Source organism: Thalassophryne amazonica, chromosome 23, assembly GCF_902500255.1.
Source record: "Thalassophryne amazonica chromosome 23, fThaAma1.1, whole genome shotgun sequence".
NCBI classification, from domain to species: Eukaryota; Metazoa; Chordata; class Actinopteri; order Batrachoidiformes; family Batrachoididae; genus Thalassophryne; species Thalassophryne amazonica.
The window spans coordinates 34,197,990-34,223,776 of NC_047125.1; the positions used below are offsets into that span (position 1 = coordinate 34,197,990).

A 25,787-nucleotide genomic window follows, 5' to 3' on the forward strand; every position below is an offset into this window, starting at 1 on the left:
CCATTTCTTTGAAGATCAGCTTCATGACCTTCAACCCTTTCTGAATGCATATTTTACCTTTAATTTTGGCACAAAATTTACTCGTGGCCTCTTATGGGATATACATGAATTCTAATATAATCTAATAAAATATATTTTCCTTGTGTCTTGCTTTTAAAATGGCACAGTAAGTTTTCCTTTTATCTTGATTCTTAGCCAGTGATGTCATAAAGTTCTGAAGAGGAAAAAAGTCAGAATTTTATTGTCACTTTGTCACAGGAATATTTATTTATTTAAATCGCTTTTATTACTCATGAATACACACTCTGAATGTACTTTGAGGGGGAAAAAAAAAATCAGTTTTCTGTGTCACAGTCACAACCCCAGCCACAAGATTTTTTATGACACCGAATCTGTCAGAAAAGTCCCAAACAAATAGATGCTGGACAATAAGACCCTTCGGTAAACCGAATCACCAAAGTGCTTTTTACTGAATAATGTCCTCATTCCTCCTCCAAGCTGCTTAGAAGTGACAACAGGAGGAAGAATCCACAAGCAGAACACCTTCAACCAGGCCAACGGCATTTTGATGAATAATAACATTTAGGTTCAAGAAGCTGGACCAGCAAAGTCAGACAACTTCAACATCACTGGACCCCTTAAAGTCCTGAGGGTCTGTATTTCAGTCTGTTTAATTAGACTTATTTTATGATGACTGTCAGAAGGGAGGTTAAACACCCTCCACCCACCCACCCACACACACACACACACACACACACACACACACACACACACACACACACACACACACACACACACACACGAACCCAGAGTGTTTTACTGGAAATCATGTGACCTGAAGAAACTGAAAGTAACTGAGTCGTGTGTCTCCCGTTTTTTTTTCTGCTCCACGGGAGAAAAAGGACAGAGTGGGTTTAACATGAATAAAGAGAGATGTTATGACCCAAACGACTCCACGCTGGAGTTTGTCGACGCCGAGGACGCGCTCGATTGTAAGTGCACGTGGTTTGTGTGACCTGTGTGATTTTTCATGACTGTAAATTCAGAATCGTGATGTTTTGGTGTCATATGGGTCGAGGACTCTAATACCATCTGACTGTATTGGTGTGACAGTTGAGTGTGAGGAGTTTAAATCTCCAACAGCCAAGATGTCGTGTGGTCACGCCGTCACTCCCACGTCACTCACCAAATGGTGTCGCAGATTGTTGGATCAGGTATGTTGTCAACACGAGGATTTCCAAAAATAATTAAATCCTTCATCAGAAAAACATAGAATACAGCCACTTAAAACAATTCCTTAAATAATGGTGTGTGTGTGTGTGTGTGTGTGTGTGTGTGTGTGTGTGTGTGTGTGTGTGTGTGTGTGTGTGTGTGTGTGTGTGATCAAAGTTCCAAAGTAATGTTATGTACATAATAATTATTCCGAAGGTTGTAACACAAAAACCTCAGACTGAACAGATTCCTCATTCTGGGAGACACCTGAACAGGTAAAACAATTCAGCGTCTTCTGGACAGTAGAATCCAACCACCAGGATCTCTAAAGCAGGGGCCTGTACTACGAAGCGGGGTTAACTTACTCAGATGTAACCCAGGGTCAACCTCTTAAACCGGGGTTGACAAAACCTGGGTCCTTAAGTGGTGTTAATCGGTACTACGACGCTGAATAAGATGTTGATTTGTTGAACCTGTGTTAACCTGAGTGGAGTTTGTGCGCGTTCACATAAAAGGGGCGGGTTGCAGCACACGTCACCGTTTTTCAGTGATGACGCGGTCACCTTACTTTACCGGAGAAGAATACACGATTATTATGTGGAGCTACGAGGAATTTAAATTAACGTTAAGGGGGAAATCGAACACATCGTCTGCTAATAAAGCAAGACAGGCTTGTTGGCAACGTATTACTGATCAGGTAAATGCGTAATTGTTCTCCAAATCTGCTACAGATGATTAACCTGTGGAATGTCTGATATGTGTAGAAAAATGACCTTCTTCCATTAATTATGCCCTCACCGATGGAATACATAAAGTGTCCACTGGCAGAATATCTAAGCACAAGGCACATTATCTGCTCGATCGTCGGGGCATTGCTACACTGTAAAAAATGACTTGTTTGTACAGGAAAAGGCTGGCAGCTGTGGTTACCAGGGAATTCCTGTAAAACATACAGCAGCACAGTAGATAACATTACAGACATAATATGTATATGGATTTACAGTGAATGAACCACGGCTGACTCACATTAAAGGAACTGTTACATCTACAAACAAGAGCTCTTTTTTTTGCACATTTAACCGCTGTATTTTTTACAGTGGTAACCACAGCTGCCAGTGTTTTCCTGTAAAAACAAGTCTTTTTTACAGTGTACGATGGGTGATGTTACAGACTTCTGGCGCAATCAGCTGACAAAGATAACGAATTCCCTCGGCTGAGGATCTATATCTTTCATGGAGAATATCGTCCGGGTATGTCAGCGGATTCTGGCGGTCTTTAAAAACCCTCACCCTGCAAAGAGAGCCCCCACAATTTGTGCCCCAATATCAAACGGATCATCCAGGTAGGCCGGCATTGTCTTCAGAGTGATGCAGGTGGATGGACGGTACTTATAAAGGGAGTGGTTAAGCAAGAACCTCACACTAATCCTGGAACATAACCTGCTCGGAGCAGGTTTGGCACAAAGCATAAGTTGCCATGGCAGCATACCTCGATCGAACCCATATCCACATTTCGTAGTACTGGTTAACCGGGAAGTTACTCCACACGTCATCAACTTACTCCCAAAGTTACCCTGATAAGCCACTAACCCTGCTTCGTAGTACAGGCCCCTGATGATGAGTTTGATATGATGATGATGATGATTGTGATGATGTCGATGATGTTGTTGTTGATGATGATGATTGTTATGATGATGATGCTGCTGCTGATGATGATGATTGTTATGATGATGATGATTGTTATGATGATGATGCTGATGATGATGTTGTTATTGATGATGATGATTGTTATGATGATGATGCTGTTGTTGATGATGATGATGATGATGATTGTTATGATGATGATGCTGTTGTTGTTGATGATGATGATGATGATGATTGTTATGATGGTGATGATGATGATGATTGTTATGATGATGATACTGATGCTGATGATTGTTATGATGATGTTTTTATTGATGATGATGATTGTTATGATGATGATTGTTATGATGATGATGTTGTTGTTGTTGATGATGATTGTTATGATGATGATGATGATGCTGCTGCTGCTGCTGATTGTTATGATGATGATGATGATTGTTATGATAATTGTTATGATGATGTTGTTGTTGATGATGATGATGATGATTGCTATGATGATGTTGTTGATGATGATGATTGCTATGATGATGTTGTTGATGATGATTGTGATGATGATGATGGTTGTTATGATGATGATAATGATGCTGATGATGTTATTGATGATGATGATTGTTATGATGATGATGCTGATGCTGATGATTGTTATGATGATGATGTTTTTATTGATGATGATAATAATTATGATGATGATGTTGTTGATGATGAGGTTGATGATGATGATGATGGTTGTTGTGATAATGATGATGATGGTTGTTGTGATGCTGTTGTTGATGATTGTTATGATGATGATGTTGTTGCTGATGTTGATTGTGATGATGAGGTAGTTGATGATGATTGTTGTGATGATGATGATGTTATTGTTGTTGATGATTGTTATGATGATGATGTTGTTGCTGATGATGATTGTGATGATGAGGTAGTTGATGATGATTGTTGTGATGATGATGATGTTATTGTTGTTGATGATTATGATGATGATGTTGTTGATGATGGTGGTTGTTATGATGATGATGATGATGATGATGGTCATTATGATGATATGCATTATGATAATGTGCAGCCATCTCAGAATGAATTTGTGCCGCTGTGACAGAAGTTTTGCACTTTTCGTGACAATAAGACGAACCAATAGATTCATGTATATTTCGTGCTGCTGAATCACGACTTGTCGTGAGACTGGGTTGTTTTTTTGTTTTTTTTGATAGAACCACTGAAACAGTTCAGCAGTAAACATAATGTTCATGGTCCGTGTCTCATGTATAATTTGCTTTTTGACATTTTACCAAAGGGAAGGTGCTCGTTTGTCTGTGGCGTTCCTGGCTGCGACGTCCAGTGGCCCTATGTGGAGGTTCGTAAAATGGCTCTGCTTACGGATGATGAAACTCGATACTTTGAGATGAAAATGGCTCTCAATTCTTCCCAAAATTTCCTGGGCAGTAAATCAGTAAGTATTGTGTTGGGCTTGGTTTGTTTTTTTATTCAATGTTCCAGTGACCAAAGTAATGTTTTCCATCTTCTCTCTCCACCTCAGTGTCCAGGCTGCAAGACTTCAGTGATGAGGCAGCGCACTGACAATCAGTGTGTCCGATGCACGGTGTGCACCGCCGACCGAGGGACGACCTACCAGTTCTGCTGGCAGTGTTTGAGGGAGTGGAAAGGTTCGGCGCCGCGCTCAGACGGCTGTGACAACACGAACTGCAAAATGCATTTACTAGAAACACTTAAAACCTGCTCAGAAATCACCTTCAAAGACGTGAAGGGCGTCACCGGCTGTCCGTCCATACGCGCCTGTCCCACCTGTGGCTCACTGGTGTCGCACGACACAACTCGCTGTAAAAACATCACGTGTGCAAACTGCAAAGTCGAGTTCTGTTTTGTCTGCCTCAAGCTCACCGTACTTTGTCATAAAACAAGCGCCTATTACAAACCTTGTTCCAGCGGCGTGGCCCCTCGGCAGACCGCCATACCCGTGTGGCAGAAGAAATAACCACCACTTCAACATTCATTTTGACTGCGCGGGTCACACAGTCCGTCAAAAAAAATAAAAAATAAAATCTCGATATTATCAATCACATTTTTGAATAATTCCACATCAATAAACAAAATATCTTGTGTTATCGTCCACCTGTCTTAAAAATACATTGCATAAATGATCACATGACAGTGTGTCATTTTGTGTAAATGGAGGCTGCGTGATGCCGACACGTCTGAGGCGCTCACACGCTTTGACCACGTCATCGCTTTCAGCGAGGAAGGAGAAAACATCTGAGCGTCATGTTGTCAGTCAGAGATCACAATGTACAAAAGAAGTAAACATACGTAACCGTAGATTTGGAAACTTAACAGGTCCTTTTTCAGAAATGTGATGAACGTGTCGTGATTTGACTTGTTTGCATGAAAAGTGGATTTACAGCTGGCTCACAATATGCTAAACTATGAAAGTGTAACACAAAGGTCAATTTTTATTGCAAACTAGTTTGAAACTGTAGTACACATATATTTCTTTCATAAACCACAAAGCTCAATATAAGTCATTAACTATTAACTTTAAAAATTTCACTTTTCCATAATGGCAAAGTGAAATTTTAAAGTTCTGCCAAATACCGAATCCACTGCTTAAGATTTGGCCGAATCTGAAACCGAATACCGAATCCTACTTCAATCATCAGCTAGTACATTATAATGCAATGAAAACCGTTGCACAGTGTGTTTCCTTTCCTTAACAGTAAGATAAAACATAGGCAATAACTTCTACCATTATTTTTTTATTTGAATATAGTCACACTAAAGCCGGGTTCACACGGCAGGATAATTAGGCCGATAACGGACCCGATTTCCCCCTTCCGACAATCTTAAGGACGCCCCAACAATCGTGATGATGTCAAAGATAATCTTATCAGATATTCCTGCCGTGTGTGGTGTGATCAGAGCGCTCTGATCTGCTCGGAAGGGTGTCAGGAGCGCTCTGATCACAAATCGGGGATATTCAACATGTTGGGTTTTTTTTGGCCTGTTAGAGAACACCACTGAAATGTTAAGCTTAAAGCCATTCAGTGTACAGGCTTAGTGTTCTGTTCATTCCAAAGAACAAAGAAAGAGAGCAAAAAGGTTATTTTCTCTTAAGCCTGGTTCACACGACAGGATTTTAAAATGATCTTTAGGTTTCCAAAACCTGAGAGACCACACACGTGAAGATAAAAAATCATGGATCTAACAGGTTTGGTGGTACAGTGTGTGGTGTTCAGCCACACGGTGAGGACAACACCACCACACACGGACAGATTTAACACACGAACATCTTACAGCTCAGACAGGAAATCACGCAAAAATCTCTCGAGATTAAACGTGACTTCAGAGTAAACAAACACATTCAGCAGGCTGTGTGCTTGTTTTGGTCGGAGGACACAACACACACAGCGATATCTGCCCTTCCGAGCAGATCAGAGCGCTCTGAAGACACCACACACGGCAGGAATATCTGATAAGATTATCTTTGACGTCATCACGATTGTTGGGGCGTCCTAAAGATTGTCAAAAGGGGAAGATCGGGTCCGATATTGGCCTAATTATCCTGCCGTGTGAACCCGGCCTTAAACATTAACGACGTAATCACCTTCTGCATACGCGCGGTTGGATTCGGTTCGGTTGGCGCTCTAGGGTTCAGCCGAAACCGAACCCCGTCAACAAGGCCAATGTTCGGCCGAATCCGAAACCGAATCTTGGATTCAGTACATCTCTACTTTTAACCATCTATATCTCCCACTTGGTTTTGACAGACGGCGTAACGTCCGCAAGGGTCATTTTTAATTAAATTTTTTTGTACTTGAAATTGACTCAAGGGCCTTTTTATTTACTTTTAATTTTTCATTTCATGGGTTTTCTATTGATTAACGCACAATGCAATTGCTTTGAGGTTGGTTTGAAAAAAATATGACCTGGTTGAGAAAGTGAGGTCCAATCGTGTTATATAATATGTGATGAAAAAAAGTGGATTTTCCAAACTTCTTTTCAATGTTTCTTTATTTTATGAGCAATGAAATACACTCAAATTATGCATACTATATATACATTAGTTACATTAGTGTTAACAATAACAAACATTTCTATTCAACAATCCATATTTTAATAAAGACATTCATGAAGTACCTCAGGTGTAATACGTATAATGGTTTAGCATATTGTGAGCCGGCTCAAAAACAAGTACAAGCTTATCACCGATCAGTTTGTGACTGATCAGTTTGTGACTGATCAGTTTGTGACTTCCTGTAACACCAGACCTCTTTCTTTGATAGCACGTGACAGAAAGTACAAACGGAAAGTAAAAGAATTAAAAGTCTGTCGTCAAGTACTTTAAAACCTTAACATCCAGGGGACTCTGCATGGATCCTTCCAAAAGTTTCCAACAAATAAACTGTCTTCAGTCGTATGTCAGAATACGTTTAATTATAATAAACATGATGTAACTAATATAACTGGATCAACAACTCTTCATTTGTGTGAATTGATAGTTTGATCATGAATGAAAGCAGGACTTCATTTGTTCCTTCAGTCACCTTCTGCACAAATATTTGGTTGTGACAAAGTTGCTGAGTTCACAGAGCGGCTCTGTCGTCCATCTCCTGCAGGATGACCCGTGTGTCCATCAGTGGGACCGCAGCAAGACACATGAACACCACAGGACAACTTTAACATCAGCTTACAGCTGGGCGACGTGTATGAGGCCAATAATGTATAAGATCGTTATATAATACGACCCTTCATTTTACAGACGGGATTCAAACAGGGGTACATGTGTAACATTTGAATTTGTTCTTCAGCATAGCTCAGATCAGGTCTGGGAACATGTGCTGGAGCTGCACCCCACCCCGTCCACCACACTATGGAACCACCAGGGGGTTCTTGTTAGCAACCACCCAGATATTCACCCAGACTATTTCAGCCTCCTGTAAGTAAGTAACCATGCATCTGTGAACTGCAGGCATGTCCTGGACCTTCTCCAACCACAACACCAAGGCACCAGTGTGCTGGATCACGAGCAGACAAACACAGAAGGTGGCAGCTGATGTTTCCTCAGAATGTCAGAGATCCTGCTGTGCCAAGTCTCACTGTAGTGACGCCTGGAAGCAAAATGATGGTGACAGAGTGGACAAAAGCACCAAACTGTGTGGAGATGTTTGTTTGGTCCTGTAGCAACAATTTTTGATTTGTCCCATAAAATCAGTCTCAGCTGGTGACGTGTAAAAAAAAGTTAACCAAAAGTGTGTTCAGCTTGCTAATGGTCAATTTTTATTGACCAATTTGTCTGATTTTGACCAATTAAAGAAAACCAATCAGATTATCGACAAAGTATTTGAAAGAACATATTTGTGATTATGATTTATCAATGAAAATGACATATTATCAAAGCAGATTGTGGTTGACTTAATGAGATACATGTGCTTTCTGTAACGTTAAATCTGTTCCTTAAAACATGCAAACCAAAGTAAATCTGTAATTAAACAAAATGTATGTTATTTTTCACCATAATCATTGTGCAATTATCGTCCTGTGATCATATCATGATACTGAAAACAATACGAGTGATGTCAAACTGTACTGACTGTAACTTCACAGCACCGCCACAAATACGAGGTCTGTTAGATAAGTAATGGACCTTTTTATTTTATGCAAAAAATATATGGATTTGATTCATATGTTTTTACATCAGCCATGCTTGAACCTTCGTGTGCATGCGTGAGTTTTTTCACGCCTGTCAGTTGCGTCATTTGCCTGTGGGCAGGCTTTGAGTGAGCACTGGTCCACCCCTCTCGTCGTTTTTTCATTGCAAGGAAATGGTGGAATGATTTGGGCTTTTGTTCCATCAGAATTTTTTCAGAAACTGTTAGAGACAGGCAGCTGGAAACCATTCAGAAAATTTAGATGGCTTTCGGTGAAAATTTTATGGGCTTTGCAGAGATTAAGGAGTGTTACTACAGCTTTAAGGACGGCCCACAATGGCGCACGGCGCGCCGCGCTCCGAGCTGCGATCGACAGGCAGAAACCACCACATCATTTCTAAACGGATGGCTGTGTGGATCCAGGACCGTCGTGTGCAATTTCTCTGGTTATCACAAGAGCTGGACATCAGCCATTTTCCGGCAGATTTCACTTTTAACGAGATTTTGTCATGGAGGCTTCACGCGTCATGACGGAGCCGCTGATGGAGCGAGACAAAGAACGCCTCCGTTTCAGAGTGTCAGAGGACAAGTTGGGACATGCCTATCTCGGCTTTCAGTGCTTACCAGTCGAGTGAGTATAAGAGAAACTGTGGAGAGCTGGGCATGTATAGGATAGTTCTGGTACAAAAGATTAAAGCCTTAATGTCACTGAGCAGCAGCTTTGATGCAAAATGTTTTGAGTTTATTAAGTCAAATTGTAGCTGCTGTCAAACACAACTGCCATATAGTTAATTCATTATTTTAAGACTGTTGTAAAAAGACAATAAGTTTTTATATCTCTCTGTCTTAGTTCTGACGGCATTATAAAATAAATGTCTGTTAAAACCAAAAAATGATGTTGAGCCTCGATTAAACTCAAAAGGAGCAACACAAATGTTCACATGAAACTGACGTCTGATCCTTCATGCAGTTACACTCCAAAGTTCTGTACGTGACGTCTCCACTGGGCGTTTTTGCAAGAACATCTTCCACCACAGCCAGCAGCAGCTTTGCAGCTACACCTGACAACTTCACCACATACTTCTGAAGCACTTGGTGAAGTTGTCCACAGTGGACGGCAGTGTCTGTTTTCCAGCCCCGTGTTTCTGGAGTTGGTATTTGCTGCTGAGACTGACCGCGTGTTGTCCAGATTCCAGCTTGGTAGACATGAGACTCTGTGTGTGGCAGGAGGCACCTTGTGTGTGAGGAACAGAGTCCATGTCACTGACAGTCTCAAGTCCGCTTGTCTTCTGGTACATGAGGACAGTGAGGTGCTCCAGAGGTTTGAAGTTCTCGTCACTGATGTCCACGTCTTTGAAAGGGGGACTGGTGATGTCACATCAGGGAAAGATGTCCAGGTCTCCCAGGAACACCTTTTTGTCTTTCCAAGAAAGTCTGATGCTGTACCTGTCAAGTCTATGGAAAACTGACATTTCTTTTCCAAGAGTTAGAGCCAAAGTGTTGATACGAATGTAGGAAAAGCTGCTTCCTGTGCCAAACCCAACCCACATGGACTGTATGTTTGACAGACAGAATCACTGAGGACATCACCACACTCTCATGTCAATCATTCTGTCAGTCAAGAAACATTGCCTATTTCTTTGAACACTCTTGTAAATAATTTGTCCGTCGTTGCCATGATTTATGAATTAAATCATCTGTTTCTTGGAAACTAGTGCTGTGCTACCCTGGAACATGTAGACCAGCTGGAGAAAATATGGTACTTTTGTCCACTCTGTCCCTGTCTCATCAAATAATGGGTCTTACAGTGAAGAGGCAGACACGAATATGTTCCTGTCATGATCAGAGTTACTGTCATAAACACGGCCTTACGTTTCAAAGGTGAAAGTGAAAGCAGATGCTGCTGGAAGCCCTCATTTCCTCAGAGGTGCTGAAGCAGACAACAGTGCAGCTCTGAGCTCGTCTCAACCAAAAAGCCAGCAAACAAAATGAGTAAAGTCTACCAGGTGTCTGTGGTGGGAATCAGAGGTGAGATCATCACCGTGGACTTGTGCAGAACTGAGCTGGAGATGCAGAAGATGACCGTGGGAATGCTGAAGCAGAAGATGGAAGCAAAGGTCAAGATTCCAGGTAAAAATCATCTACCTTTTCTTATGGAGGGGCATTAATTCATACAGAACTCTGACTGTGTCCTTTCCAACACCTCTTTAAAGGGGTCCTGTTGTGCAAAAAAAAAAAAAAAAAAAGATTTTTATCAGTTTTTTACAGTTAAGGTTTCATGTTGCGTGTCCTTAAGGGGCCACAGTTTCTAAACCTGGTACGTCTGAAATTGTGTAGAACTTCTTAAAAACGTCTGCTTGTTGTGTTTGAGGTGGTCTCTCCTCTCAGACACGCCCACTGGGCTCATCTATTCTAAACAGGGTCTTCATCTGTTTTAAGACACGTGAGCTGTTCTGCCTGTTGTAAAGATCAATAATAAGACTCCTTTAAGCAGTGATAAGTATTATTATTTATTTATTATTATTATATTTATATTATTTTTTATGTTTTATATTTTTTAATTATGATTTATATAGTATTTCTCTGTTTTTCTTGTTGATTAATGCTGACAAATTATACAGTATTTGTTGTCTTTCTGATGCCTGATTCTGTTTTTTCTCTCTGTTTAAGGTGCAGCTCCATCCAGAGATGGGAGTTGTATTCGTGCTGGTGATCCTCCTGTCCTGTGCACCAATAGCATTTCATGTATATTTGTCCGTGAATTGTTCTGTGAATTGTTCTGTAATTTATGTTTGTATTATGGCCCAAGCAGAGGGTCACCCCTTTGAGTCTGGTCTGCTTGAGGTTTCTTCCTCAGAGGGAGTTTTTCCTTACCACTGTTGCTCTGGGGTTGGTAAGGTTAGACCTTACCTGTGTGAAGCGCTTTGAGGCAACTCTGTTGTGATTTGGTGCTATATAAATGAAAATAAATAAAAAACTGAAATTGAAATAAATATTAAAGGAGAGTTACATGCCAGATGTTCAGTCTAACTGCAGATCCACTGGAACATGAAAAAAGGTGATTTGGTCACAGATGGGCGGGGTTTCATGCTCACGATGCACAAAATCAAAAACAAGTCCAGTACAAAATGCTCTGCTTTCAGTACATTAAGCCTGAAGCAGCTTGTCTTAGATTTCTGTGACATATGTCACAGGAATCCATATTTGGACTCCACCCCTTAAAAATCATCATCCACCCTTTTGCCACCTCATTCAGCGTGATCCCAAATATGTTTTTTTTTTTTAAACAATGCGTTTTATATTATTTCTGTGTTTGTTTAGTGACGGCAGAAGTGATCCTGAAGTTTGCCGACTCCACCCTGGAAGGCGACTCCACTCTGCTGTCCACATACGGAATCAAGCACATGTCAACCATCATGATGTCACTGTATCTGCCCGGAGGAGGGTCCCACACTTGACAGAGACCAAAACAAACAAAACAGGACTATGACCACCACCACACACTTCAACTGGATGTTATGGACACCAAATTATTTGTTTCTATTAAATAAATAAAAATCTGGTCTCCTCTCTCATCTACGTTTAAATGTAAAACAGAATGATTCTGACTTTAACAAAGGTAAAAAAATAAAATAAAAATAAAAGTCACATTTTTTAAATGTGGGGATGGATCTGGTTCTGAAGTATTGGTTCTTGGGACGTCTCTACTTGCATGCTATTACACTTCTGTCCAGTAGGAGCTGCTGTTTGACAAACAGAAGCAAACATCAGCCAAAAGATCACGACAATAATATCAACAGTTGATCTAATTTTTATGAAATTCTATGTTAAGGTGTAAACAATTCTGCAAAAATGAAAAACTATAAACTTTGTAGCTGTTTGTAAAATGATGCTAAATAGCATGCATTGCTAACTTAATTTTGATGTAGAAGTGACGCTAATGAATGTCGCCAAGTTGTCTTAATGACTCGTCATGCTAATTTGGCTAACTAACATAGAAAATTCAAAAACTAGCCCATTCAATTTAACTGGGAGAAAGTCATGTCGTCTGTGTTTTGTGTTTTGTGTGTTATAAGTACACCAAATAAATGGTAAAATCACTGCATTTCTGTTGTGTTTTTTTTCCAATCTGATGCACACGCTCATGGTGCTTTACAGTGATGTCTCACATGCACACATGGAATTCATTGCACTACCACTCTTGGTGTTCAGCTGCATGCCAGGAGCAAGATAGGGCCCCTAATGTTATAAACTTGCAGTTTCAACATTCGGGGCCCTATCTTCCACCTCGCGGAAAGCTAGCCCCATTCCTGTTTCCTACCCGACACTGTTACGGTTTTACCACTGAGTGCTGACATTCTCTAAACACAGTATATAACTGCACTCATGATGGGTGTGTTGGTCTAACAGCGAGGTGCGATCCGCTGCTTATCGCCTGATACCATAAATTATTTACACCAGAAGAGCATAAACCTCATCTAAAGTCCAGCGCGGCCTATTTGCTGTTCAGGCCTTTAGACAATGTTTAATTCTTTCTCTCAACTCCTTTTTGTCACAAAGTCACCACCAGTGGTTTGTTAAGTTGATATTTCTTAGTCTACATTTGGCTGAGAAGTTTCCTGGTTGGAGCAGGAACAACATTTCCTTCAGACATTTTCAGTTACAATAAAGTTGAGCAGAAAGCAAGAAGTCGCTGCTGTTCACTGTTTTTCTATCAATATTACTTATAATTCAACAAATTTCAAACACATCAATACTAAAAGTGAGAAAATCCTTCGTTGGAAAATTAAGTTTTTATGTATCGTTGTGGTGCCCTCTAGTGGCCGGCTGCTGCTGACTTTTAAAGCAATGACTCAGTTAATTTCGAAAATAAATTTATTTGAACATGGCTTTTACTCAGCATCCAAAAATCAGGGATGATTAAATAATTCAGAATGCATATTTTGAGGACATTTTTCAGTCAACACAATGTTGATTTGTGTTTCCTCATCAGTCATCTGCTGCCGAAACCAAAATGTACGAGAGGGAAGTGAACGCGTCATTCCGGTGGGCGTGGCCTTCAAAGAAAAAGAAAGCGTTTTGGTTTGATTGACAAGTGGACAGATCATCTGGACAGAAGGAGGAGTGGAAATGTTCTCCAGCTGTAAGACAAATAGGTAGGTCACTTTATCTATTTATTTGTTCCGTTAATCAAAGATCATTCTGCATCTTGTTTTGCAGTTTTGTGGTAGTCTGCAAAAGTGAACAAAATGACTTCCTTGAAAATCAGATTCTGGAATTCTGAACAGGGTAAGCTTTCTCTGTCGCACCGGTTTTTCCAGCCAAGTTATCCAGAGGTTCTTCATACTTTCTTTCCTCGTCAATATTCTCCTTAATTCCAGCTCCTGTTGTAAAGTACAACGGTTTGAGGAACCTGGGAGCGACGTGCTACCTGAACAGCGTGCTGCAGGTTCTGTTCCTGACCTCAGAGTTCAGGGAGGCCGTGCACAGGTTCGTCCTCCTGCTGATCATCTCTGTCTGTCTGGAACCGATCACTCATCAATATGGGTTTGTTTCCTGCAGGCTCACCAGCCACAGGGATATTGATCACCATCTTCGCACGTTGTTTTCTGACTTGAAGAAGGGTACGGGTTCGACAGTCAACATCACGAAGGCACTGGGCATCCAGAGAGGTAGAGTGGAACATCTGAGTGTGCACGCCACAGTCTGTGGGGTTATTTTAAGAACATATCAACTCTTCCTGCCCTCACAGTGTATGAACAACGTGATTCTGCAGAGTACTTGGAGAAGATTTTAAGTCTGACCAGCCATGATGCTTCAAAGGTTTAATCACACACACACACACACACACACACGGAGTCGACTGTGGGCCCATCAGTCAAAGGTCACACTGTCACTGTCTGTGTCCAGGTTTTCCGCGGAGTTCTAATGCATCAGAACATATGCAGTGGATGTGGGACAGAGAACAACGCTGACGGCCCGTTTTGGAGTTTACCTCTTGCACTGGTGGAGTCGAACGAGGATTACAGTGTGGTAAGGACAAAATACTTCATATCGGCTGATCATCACACAGTACAGAGGTCAGTGTGAACTAGCGTGTGGTCCGTGGGGATCCACGGGCTCCAGACTGGGCCGTGTTTCTAAAATAGTTAGCTGACATTTTCCCAGGGCTGGTATGATTTAAAATCAGCTGATTTAAATTGTTGTAATAAAAAAAAAATCATCAAATATATGTGCACCTTTACGATCTCAACCTGTCAATAAAATTATAACTAATTATAATATTTGTATAGTCTCATTTAGAAGAGTGAAATAAATAAAAATGAAAAAAGCTGAATTAAATCAGTAAAAGTCTATTTAAATAAAAAAATCATGACTTAAAAAAATATTTTTTTAAACCAGTCCTGGATTTTTTCAAGTGTGATAATAAATTAAACAAAGTTCCTATAATGAGTCAGAATGGTGTGTGAGTCTAGAATGTAATTATATTATGTACTTACACTGAACTTATGAAATAAAATCATGAACACTTTTAATATGTAGATGATTTGTCGCCCCCTGCTGGACTGGTGTGTTATTCTAGAATGTAATTACCAATGTTAGCTAATATCCGTAGTTTCTCCAAAAATATTAGTCCTATCAATGTTCTGTTTTGCAGCGTTCATCCTTGACCCAAAATCCCTAAGCACACCAAATAGCCAATGTCAGCTCTCCACAGTCGCACACACGCAGATCTTTTTTGTTTTTTTCTGCGTTCTGCCCCAAGCAGGTGCTTTTAATTTTTACACACTGGCACACAGACATGGCAGTGGAAGACATCAAATGCAGTACAGTTTTCACAAAACAACATGACACATAACTATGCTATGTGAGTAAAAAGATTAATCCAGGTTTTGAGTATATTTCTTCTTGTTACATGGGAAACAAGGTACCAGTAGATTAAGTAGATTCTCACAAATCAAACAAGACCAAGCATTCATGATATGCACACTCTTAAGGCTATGAAATTGGGCTATTAGTAAAAAAAAAAAGTAGAAAAGGGGGTGTTCAGAATAATAGTAGTGTCACAAAATTCAGTCAGTGAGTTTGTCAGTTTTGTGGAACAAACAGGTGTGAATCAGGTGTCCCCTATTTAAGGATGAAACCAGCACCTGTTGAACATGCTTTTCTCTTTGAAAGCCTGAAGAAAATGGGACGTTCAAACATTGTTCAGAAGAACAGTGTAGTTTGATTAAAAAGTTGATTGAAACTTATACACAGGTGCAAAAAATTATAGGCTGTTCATCTACAATGATCTCCAGTGCTTTAAAATGGACAAAAAAAAAAAAACAGACGTGTGGAAGAAAACGGAAAACAACCATCAAAATGGATAGAAGAATAACCAGAAAGGCAAAGGCTCACCCACTGATCAGCTCCAGGATGATCAAAGACAGTCTGGAGTTACCTGTAAGTGCTGTGACAGTTAGAAGACACCTGTGTGAAGCTAATTTATTTGCAAGAATCCCCCGCAAAGTCCCTCTGTTAAATAAAAGACACGTGCAGAAGAGGATACAATTTGCCAAAGAACACAACTGGAGGAATATTTTGTGGACTGATGAGAGTAAAATTGTTCTTTTTGGGTTCAAGGGCCACAGACAGTTTGTGAGACGACCCCAAACTCTGAATTCAAGCCACAGTTCACAGTGAACACAGTGAAGCATGGTGGTGCAAGCATCATGATATGGGCATGTTTCTCCTACTATGGTGTTGGCCTATATATCACATACCAGTATCATGGATCAGTCTGGATATGTCAAAATACTTGAAGAGGTCATGATGCCTTATGCTGAAGAGGACATGCCCTTGAAATGGGTGTTTCAACAAGACAATGACCCCAAGCACACTAGTAAACCAGCAAAATCTTGGTTCCAAACCAACAAAATTAATGCCTCACAGATGTGAAGAAATCATGAAAAACTGTGGTTATACAACTAAATACTAGTTTAGTGATTCACAGGATTGCTAAAAAAGCAGTTTGAACATAATAGTTTTGAGTTTGTAGCATCAACAGCAGATGCTACTATTATTGTGAACGCCCCCTTTTCTACTTTTTTTTTACTAATAGCCCAATTTCATAGCCTTAAGAGTGTGTATATCATGAATGCTTGGTCTTGTTGGATTTGTGAGAATCTACTGAATCTACTGGTACCTTGTTTCCCATGTAATAATAAGAAATACAAGGTCTATTAGATAATAAACCGACCCTTTTATTTTTTTTTTAACTATATGGATTTGAATGACGTGCGATTACACCAATCATGCTTGAACCCTTGTGCGCATGCGTGAGTTTTTTCACGCATGTCGGTGACATCATTTCCCTGTGGGCAGGCCTTGAGTGAGATGTGGTCCTGCCCTCTCGGCTGAATTTCTTTGTTTCACACGCTGCTGGAGACGGCGCGCGTTGCTTTATCAAAATTTTTTCTGGACCTGTGAGGAATATCCGAGTGGACACTATTCGAGAAATTAAGCTGGTTTCGGTGAAAGTTTAACGGCTGATGAGAGATTATGGGGTGTTTCTGTCGGTGTAAGGACTTCCCACGGAGCGGGACGTCCTGCAGCGCTTCCAGGCGCCGTCGTCGGCCTGTTTCGACCTGAAAACATCCTAATTTAAGGCTTAATTCACCCAGGACGTCGTGAGAGAACAGAGAAGATTCAGAAGAGGTCAGCATGAGGACTTTATGCGGACATTCCACTGTTTAAGGACATTTTTTAATGAAAGACGTGCGCACAAATTCGCCGAGTCGTTTCCGTGACGATGCCGCAAATCTGTGTGCGCCGCGACAGGAAAAACACCTCCGTGTTGAAAACCATTTGTAAAATTCAGGCGGCTTTTGATGGCTTTCAACAAGTGAGTAACTGAGAAATTGTTTAACAGCTTGGCATGTTCCAACTTGCCCGTTAAGGTTTCCAACGGAGGTGTTTTTCCTGTCGCGACCCCCCGCGGTCGGGTCCGGCCCGACATGCGACTCTGCCCGCACGTTCTTTCATTACAAAATGTCCGTTAACAATGGACGGTCCGAATAAACTCCTCATGCCGACTTCTTCTGAAACTTCTCTGTTCTCTGACGACTTACTGGGTCAACAGAGCCTGAAATGTGGAAGTTTTCAACTTGAAACGGCAAGACGCTGCCGCCTCGAAGCGCAGATCGCCGTCAGGCGCTGTGGGCCGTCCTTAAAGCGACACTACCAGACCAAAATCTCTCATCAGCCGTTAAAATTTTTACAGAAAACCAGCTGAATTTATTGAATGGTGTCCACTCAGTTGTGCCTTACAGTTTTGAAAAAAATTTGATCAAACAAAGCAGCAGTCTCTGAGTCATTACTAAACAATGAAAAAAAACGACGAGAGGGTGGACGACTCCTTACTCAAAGACTGCCCACAGGCGAATGACGTAACCGACAGGCGTGAAAAAACTCTCGCATGCCCACGAGGGTTCAAGCATGTCTGATGTAATCATACGTGATTCAAATCCATATGGTTTTTGAAAAAAATAATAAGGTCGGATACTTTTCTAATAGACCTCGTATACTCAAAACCTGGATTAATCTTTTTTACTCACATAGCACTACTATTATTCTCAACACTACTGTATGTATATATATATATATATATATATATATATATATATATATACACACACACATGTATATATCGTAAAGGGTTGACCCCAGAGCCGTTGGTGCTCTGATGTACCTTGCAGTCTTAACCTGGACCTTGTCAGGTCCCAGGATGCCCAGAAACAATCTTCTCACTCATGTTTGTACGTGCTGTTTGCTGAAGGAGATACCTGTTTGTATCGTCAGTATTACAGTTTGTACTACACACATGGTGTAAAACCCATGAGGCCAAGCTGTCCTATACGACTGCACACATTATTACTGTGTTCACATTGTGTAAAATTGTGCATGAAGGTGACGTGTGATTTCTTTCAGGCTGAAGGTGTTGATGCATTTTTCAAAAGTTCAGAGCTCAGTGGAGAAAACCAGATGTACTGTGACCAGTGTGACGCCAAAAAAGATGCTACTATTGTAAGTACTAATAAAATACTTTATTGTCCAAAGTGTGGGTCACTTGGAGGTACTGCACATAGGCTGTGAGGTTATTAAAATGTATCAAAATGTCTTCTGATTGTCAGTTTTCCAATAAAGTTTTAAAATTAACCTCAAAATATTGATGAGAAGATTCCAGTGTTTGGGAATGGCTGGTCTCCATGAATCATAAAGTCAGATCCGACTGTTCTTCTGCTCAGGGTTTTGCACAAAACATACATTTTGTTGTTGGTGATACTTTAACCACATTATTCTCTTGCTGTTTTTGTGCGTTTCCATTAGAAATGTGTCATTAAGACTCATCCGGATGTGTTGACGCTGCTGCTGAAGAGGTTTGACTTTGACTACCGTTACATGCGTTACGTCAAAATCAACTGCGGGGTGGACATCCCTCAAGAGCTGTACCTACCACAGGTAACGTTTGGCCGGTACGCCGAGACACGGAAACAAGCTAATGTTAAGAACAACATGCAACTTCAAAACCACACCTGCTCCTCATTTCCATCATGCATATAACAAGCCTGCCCCCATGTGTCCAGCAGGTGGCGAGACGTCAAAGACATTTACTTAGAAGCAAAACAAAGTTGCTGTTTGGATTAATCGAATGCATCAAAGTTCACACAGTTTTAATTGTTTTATCCTCATTATAGACTCTTTTAATTTGGAGATGTACAAAATGACATTATGGTTTTTCAGTTGTCATGTGAACTGAGAGGGGATGGACTCATTTATCTACTGATCTCCTCACTCAGGGTCCACACTGAAGCTTTTTCAAAGCCGAGTGATTCATTTTATTTATGTTTTTGATGTTTCACGTTTTCCTCAGAATCAACTCTATGAGCTTTACGGAGTCGTAGAGCATGTTGGAAGTCTGGCAGGTGGACATTACACATCCACCATCAAGCCCCAGGACAGTGACACGTGGCACAAGTTCAACGACACCACCGTCACACTGGTACAGCCGCGATGCACCCACAAGATTTTTTTTGACATAATATTAAATCAAAAAGAAAATCACAACTCATGAAGTCATTTTTCTTGAATCATTTTGATGATACCTGAGCTTCAGATGCTTCAAATGCTCCTCACACACACACACACACACACACACACACATCAATACTCCCGCTGTGACACATGAAACAGGGAAATTTTGTGTTTTTGCAATTTGTTGTGGTAAAATTTTGCAGTCCTTATGTTACAAAGTGTTGACGTCTCACTGCGTGTTCTTTCACTCAACAGCTAAACTTCCAGGAGGACCACATCAAGAAGTGAGGTTCAGGTTCTAGTTTGTGAACATTTATTTTGCTTTGTAGAAAATAATCTGACTGATATTTGTCATTTTCCCCCCAACATCTCCAGCAGCGCCTATCTTCTTTTTTACAGGAAAAAGAAAGGTAAGATGTCGTGTGTTTTCATTGTGCTTATTGCTGTGCAGTCTGGAATGTTTCCTAAACTTTGATGTGTATGAAACAGATGCTGTCAATCAAGGTGTTGGCAAAGTGATCTCTGCTGGAGGCCTCCAGGGAGAAGCTGGACAGAAGGTGCAAAGAAAAGAGGAACGGGCATCAGAAGAAGACAATGCGGAGGTAGTGAAAGAAGAAGAAGAAGGAGGAGGAGGAGGAATGGCACACAGGGCCGGTGTTGGTTCTGTAGGTGAAGAACAAGCAATATCCGATGAGGGAAGAAAGCTGGAGATCAATCAGGAAGGTCTTGCAAGACAAGAAGGTGATATAGGAAGACAGGAGGAGGACAGAACAGAAAGGACAGGTGTTAGAATGGGAGATGAAGAGCCTGAACATGACCTCGACAAACAAACATCAGAGGAAATGGAGACGACACCAGAACATGTTGATGTTGGTCAGAACGTGTCAAATTCGGATGAGGTTAGAAACCGTGATTATCAACAAAGTATGAGTAAACAGGGAAAGAACAAGGACATTAAAGAACACAGGCAAGAAAGGAAAAGAAAGCCTCTGATGCAGCAAAGTGGTGAGGATGAGGACAGTGAAACACCAGATCCATCAAAAAGACCAAAGGAGGACCAGACATATGGAGTGGAAGGCAACGAAAAACATGAGGGAAGTGATTTTAGTTCCAAGCAGGTTCATGAAGGAGCAGAGAAGGAACAGGAAGAAGACAATCAACAGCTGGACAGGAGAGGAGAAGAATGTGATGAAAATCAGAAGGTGACAATGAGGACTGAAGAAAACCAGGAGGGACCCCAGGAAGAACATGGACCATTATCTGAGCTCGATAATGAGAGAAGTGATTTTAGTTCCAAGCAGGTTCATGAAGGAGCAGAGAAGGAACAGGAAGAAGACAATCAACAGCTGGACAGGAGAGGAGAAGAACGTGATGAAACTCAGAAGGTGACAATGAGGACTGAAGAAAACCAGGAGGGAGCTCAGGAAGAACATGGACCATTATCTGAGCTCGATAATGAGAGAAGTGATTTTAGTTCCAAGCAGGTTCATGAAGGAGCAGAGAAGGAACAGGAAGAAGACAATCAACAGCTGGACAGGAGAGGAGAAGAACGTGATGAAACTCAGAAGGTGACAATGAGGACTGAAGAAAACCAGGAGGGAGCTCAGGAAGAACATGGACCATTATCTGAGCTCGATAATGAGAGAAGTGATTTAGTTCCAAGCAGGTTCATGAAGGAGCAGAGGAAGGAACAGGAAAGAAGACAATCAACAGCTGGACAGGAGAGGAGAAGAACGTGATGAAACTCAGAAGATGACAATGAAGACTGAAGAAAACCAGGAGGGACCCCAGGAAGAACATGGACCATTATCTGAGCTCGATAATGAGAGAAGTGATTTTAGTTCCAAGCAGGTCATGAAGGAGCAGAGAAGGAACAGGAAGAAGACAATCAACAGCTGGACAGGAGAGGAGAAGACGTGATGAAAATCAGAAGGTGACAATGAGGACTGAAGAAAACCAGGAGGGAGCTCAGGAAGAACATGGACATTATCTGAGCTCGATAATGAGAGAAGTGATTTAGTTCCAAGCAGGTTCATGAAGGAGCAGAGAAGGAACAGGAAGAAGACAATCAACAGCTGGACAGGAGAGGAGAAGAACGTGATGAAAATCAGAAGGTGACAATGAGGACTGAAGAAAACCAGGAGGGAGCTCAGGAAGAACATGGACCATTATCTGAGCTCGATAATGAGAGAAGTGATTTTAGTTCCAAGCAGGTTCATGAAGGAGCAGAGAAGGAACAGGAAGAAGACAATCAACAGCTGGACAGGAGAGGAGAAGAACGTGATGAAAATCAGAAGGTGACAATCAGGACTGAAGAAAACCAGGAGGGAGCTCAGGAAGAACATGGACCATTATCTGAGCTCGATAATGAGAGAAGTGATTTTAGTTCCAAGCAGGTTCATGAAGGAGCAGAGAAGGAACAGGAAGAAGACAATCAACAGCTGGACAGGAGAGGAGAAGAACGTGATGAAACTCAGAAGATGACAATGAAGACTGAAGAAAACCAGGAGGGACCCCAGGAAGAACATGGACCATTATCTGAGCTCGATAATGAGAGAAGTGATTTTATTTCAAGCAGGTTCATGAAGGAGCAGAGAAGGAACAGGAAGAAGACAATCAACAGCTGGACAGGAGAGGAGAAGAATGTGATGAAACTCAGAAGATGACAATGAAGACTGAAGAAAACCAGGAGGGACCCCAGGAAGAACATGGACCATTATCTGAGCTCGATAATGAGAGAAGTGATTTTATTTCCAAGCAGGTTCATGAAGGAGCAGAGAAGGAACAGGAAGAAGACAATCAACAGCTGGACAGGAGAGGAGAAGAACGTGATGAAACTCAGAAGATGACAATGAAGACTGAAGAAAACCAGGAGGGACCCCAGGAAGAACATGGACCATTATCTGAGCTCGATAATGAGAGAAGTGATTTTATTTCCAAGCAGGTTCATGAAGGAGCAGAGAAGGAACAGGAAGAAGACAATCAACAGCTGGACAGAAGAGGAGGAAACAAAGACAAGGAACCTCAAGGTGAAGAAGAACATGATGAAAATCAGAAGGTGACAATGAAGACTGAAGAAAATGGACCATTATGTGAGCTCGATAATGCAGAGCGCAGGGACAGTGTGAGACAGAGTAACGCTGGACAGAGCGTGTCAACTGGGGGAAAAAAGAAAAGAAGTAAAGCTGAAGAAAGACCTGAATTACAGCAAAAGAAAAAAAAGAAAAAACGCTGTAGGTTTTTATTCTCATGTTTAAAATCCAAGACATCCGAGTCTGACTCCTACTAAATGCAAATCAAAAAAGAAAAATGCTTAACATGATGATTTTTTTTTTTTTTTGTCTTTGAATAATAAGGCTGTTTTTTAAATATGTACTAAAACATCGTGACATTTTTTCATACACATCAGTGAATGTTAACAGGCTGAATATTCTGTTTAAAGAACTGCACAGAAAATTTAATCTTCTTCCTGATGAATCAAAAGGAAAATTTTCAGTCGTTTTGCAAAATTCATGTCACAAATGAGAGGTTTGATTTCAATATTCATAAGAACGTTTTTTAGGGCTCATGGAATATTTCACATTAAAAAGATGTTTTGGATGTAACTTAAAAACTGTAAAACGTCATTCATGTTGACATGGGGAAAGAAATGTTTATTGTGCACAAGAACCTGTTCATCAGGAGGAAGCCGAGTGAGCAGCACTGAGATTTAAGAATAAAATTAAATGTTACTGTTACAGCAGTGTGTTTTCTTTTAAACAGTATGGAGACATTACAGATTAAACTAGAGAACGTGCACACGTACACCTCCACCAAGAGAGTCGGCACATTTCTCAATGTCATACTGCTGCAATAAGAAATTATATTGATCCCTCATTGCAAATATATCACAATAAATTCTCATTGTGTTTTAGTGGGGTTTGCTACAAGCTCAGGTCAGTTCAAGTTTCCACTTGAAAATTACAAATAAATGTTGATGAACTTGTCTTATACTGACATGAAAACATCAATTACTTCATTACAAATGGACTGTTAGCACGCTGTTGGTATTCTGGGGGCAGTAAACACTCACGGACCAGATTCAATGATCTTTTTATTCAATTTAATTTATTTCATTTTTAAATCACAACAAAGATGCCTCAAGGTGCTTCACACAAGTAAAGTCTAACCTTACCAACCCCCAGAGCAAGAACACAGATGACAGGAGCAAGAAAAAAACTCCCTCTGATGATTTGAGGAAGAAACCTCAAGCAGAGCAGACTCAAAGGGGTGACCCTCTGCTTGGGCCATTCAAACAGTTACAAGGTTTTTACAAAACAGAACATACAACAAAGGAAGGTGCATTTCATGAGAACTCCATGCCGGCGTCCAGTCCACAGGCAGGGGTCATCCATCAGTGCTCATGCCTGTTCATGTAGTGGCAGAGTCCGTTCTATGTTCCACATCCGTTTCAGAAATGATACAGTCATCAAATCCAGCACGTCACGTCATCCACACCTTGGACAGAGAGGAAAAAGCAGAATCACTTGGCCAGAAAACTACACCTAAGGTATAATTCATCAGCATTAAGCAACAGAAAAGCAGAGGAATTACTAAAGTGATCGCCAGCTGCTAGCCCTAAGCTTCACTAACAGACCCAGACTTTAGATAAAGCTGAGGCAGAAACCTGCTCTGTTTACTAATGGAATGAATTTAAAAGGATAGGAAGCATAGTACTATGGCAGTATACTAGTATGCAAGTCTCCACAGAATCTGACTGTTTTATTGACGCAGGGAGATCATTTCACAGGGACACGATAAGAGAAAGCTCTGTGACTCACAGACTTCTTATTCACCCTAGGGACACAAAGTAGTCCTGCACCCTGAGAACGCAGACCCCGGGCCGGTACATAAGGTTTAATTAGGTCAGCTAGGTAGGGAGGTGCCAGTCCGTGAACAGTTTTATAAGTTACTAACAGAACCTTAAAATCTGATCTCACTGGGACAGGAAGCCAGTGAAGAGATGCCAAAATGGGTGTAATGTGGTCAAACTTTTTGCTTCATGTCAAAAGTCTGGCAGCAGCATTTTGAACCAATTGGAGACCCCTAATGCTGGACTGTGGTAAACCAGAAAATAGAACATTGCAGTAGTCCAATCTAGAAGAGACAAGTGCATAAATGAGGGTCTTAGCATTAGCCATAGACAGGATGGGACGAATCTTCACTATATTTCACAGGTGGAAGAAAGCAGTCCTAGTAATATCTCTAATGTGGAGGTCAAAGGACAATGAAGGATCAAAAATTACCCCAAGGTTCCTCACTTTGTCAGTGTGATGTATGACACACGAGCCGAGGCTGAGCGTTAACTGGTCAAATTGATGCCGATGTCTCACTGGACCAAGAACTATAATTTCAGTCTTATCAGAGTTTAAAAGCAGGAAGTTGCTAGACATCCAACTTCTCACTGATGCAAGGCAATCTTCTAAGGATTTTATGTGAATGAGACTACCAGCAGTTATCGGCATGTATAACTGAGTATTATCAGCATAGCAATGCATGGTAATCCCAAAATGCCTCAATATGTGTCCAAGGGGTGCTATATAAAGGGAGAAAAGCAAGGGGCCTAAGACGGACCCCTGTGGAACCCCAAATTACATGTTACTAAGGTTAGAGATGGTGTTGTTGTACAAGACCCAGTGAGAATGATTGGTCAGGTATGATGTCAACCATGCAAGGGCACTCCCAGTAATCCTAAAATGATTCTCCAGCCTGTTGAGTAGAATATGATGATCCACCATATCAATGAAAATAGTTTTAAATAAAACCCATTAATAAGCAAAATAATAAGAAAATAGTTGTATTACCTTTGAGCCATGATGACGAGGATGACTGTTTTAACAGTCATCCTTAATATGTATATGTCATGGACATGAATGAGTGAAGCTCTTCAGCATCTCACCTTATCATTTAGGTCCTTCAGATTTTTGTCAGTCAATGTTTTTGGGGAGCATTAGCATGGCTAAAAATCTTCATTTTCTGGGGGCCTTCGCCCCCCCCAAACCCCCCAACTATGGCTCTCTTAACCCCCTGCCACTTTAAGAATTTTTTTTTTAATTTTCCTCTTACATGCCTGGAAAGTCTTCACCATCTCATTTAGGTCCTTCATAATTTTCAGTAAATGCTTCTAGGGAGCATTAGCATGACTAAAAGCCTTCAGCTT

At 41.0% G+C, this 25,787-nt stretch overlaps 2 protein-coding genes across 4 annotated transcripts; both read left to right on the top strand.

Moving 5' to 3' along the window:
- The first annotated feature begins 860 nt into the window (after window positions 1-860).
- LOC117505078 (uncharacterized protein DDB_G0292642-like) lies at window positions 861-4,979 on the top strand. Of its 3 annotated transcripts, XM_034164603.1 has the most exons (4): window positions 861-992; window positions 1,114-1,214; window positions 4,144-4,299; window positions 4,387-4,979. In XM_034164603.1, the coding sequence occupies exons 1-4, from the start codon at window positions 920-922 to the stop codon at window positions 4,840-4,842; spliced, it is 786 nt and encodes a 261-aa protein (XP_034020494.1). In that variant the 5' UTR covers window positions 861-919; the 3' UTR covers window positions 4,843-4,979. The 3 variants fall into 3 exon arrangements, with proteins under 3 accessions (XP_034020494.1, XP_034020496.1, XP_034020495.1); XM_034164605.1 differs by lacking the exon at window positions 1,114-1,214 and having other exon boundaries at window positions 897-992; XM_034164604.1 differs by lacking the exons at window positions 861-992; window positions 1,114-1,214 and adding an exon at window positions 1,746-1,909.
- Window positions 4,980-12,900: 7,921 nt separating this feature from the next.
- Window positions 12,901-21,327, top strand: LOC117504775 (ubiquitin carboxyl-terminal hydrolase 17-like protein B). The gene is made up of 12 exons (XM_034164272.1): window positions 12,901-13,655; window positions 13,733-13,801; window positions 13,894-14,002; window positions 14,075-14,184; window positions 14,265-14,335; window positions 14,423-14,545; window positions 18,485-18,580; window positions 18,884-19,015; window positions 19,428-19,556; window positions 19,844-19,872; window positions 19,964-19,998; window positions 20,078-21,327. Exons 2-12 carry the CDS (start codon window positions 13,762-13,764, stop codon window positions 21,325-21,327), a joined length of 2,124 nt encoding a protein of 707 aa, XP_034020163.1. The 5' UTR covers window positions 12,901-13,655; window positions 13,733-13,761.
- The last annotated feature ends 4,460 nt before the right edge of the window (window positions 21,328-25,787 follow it).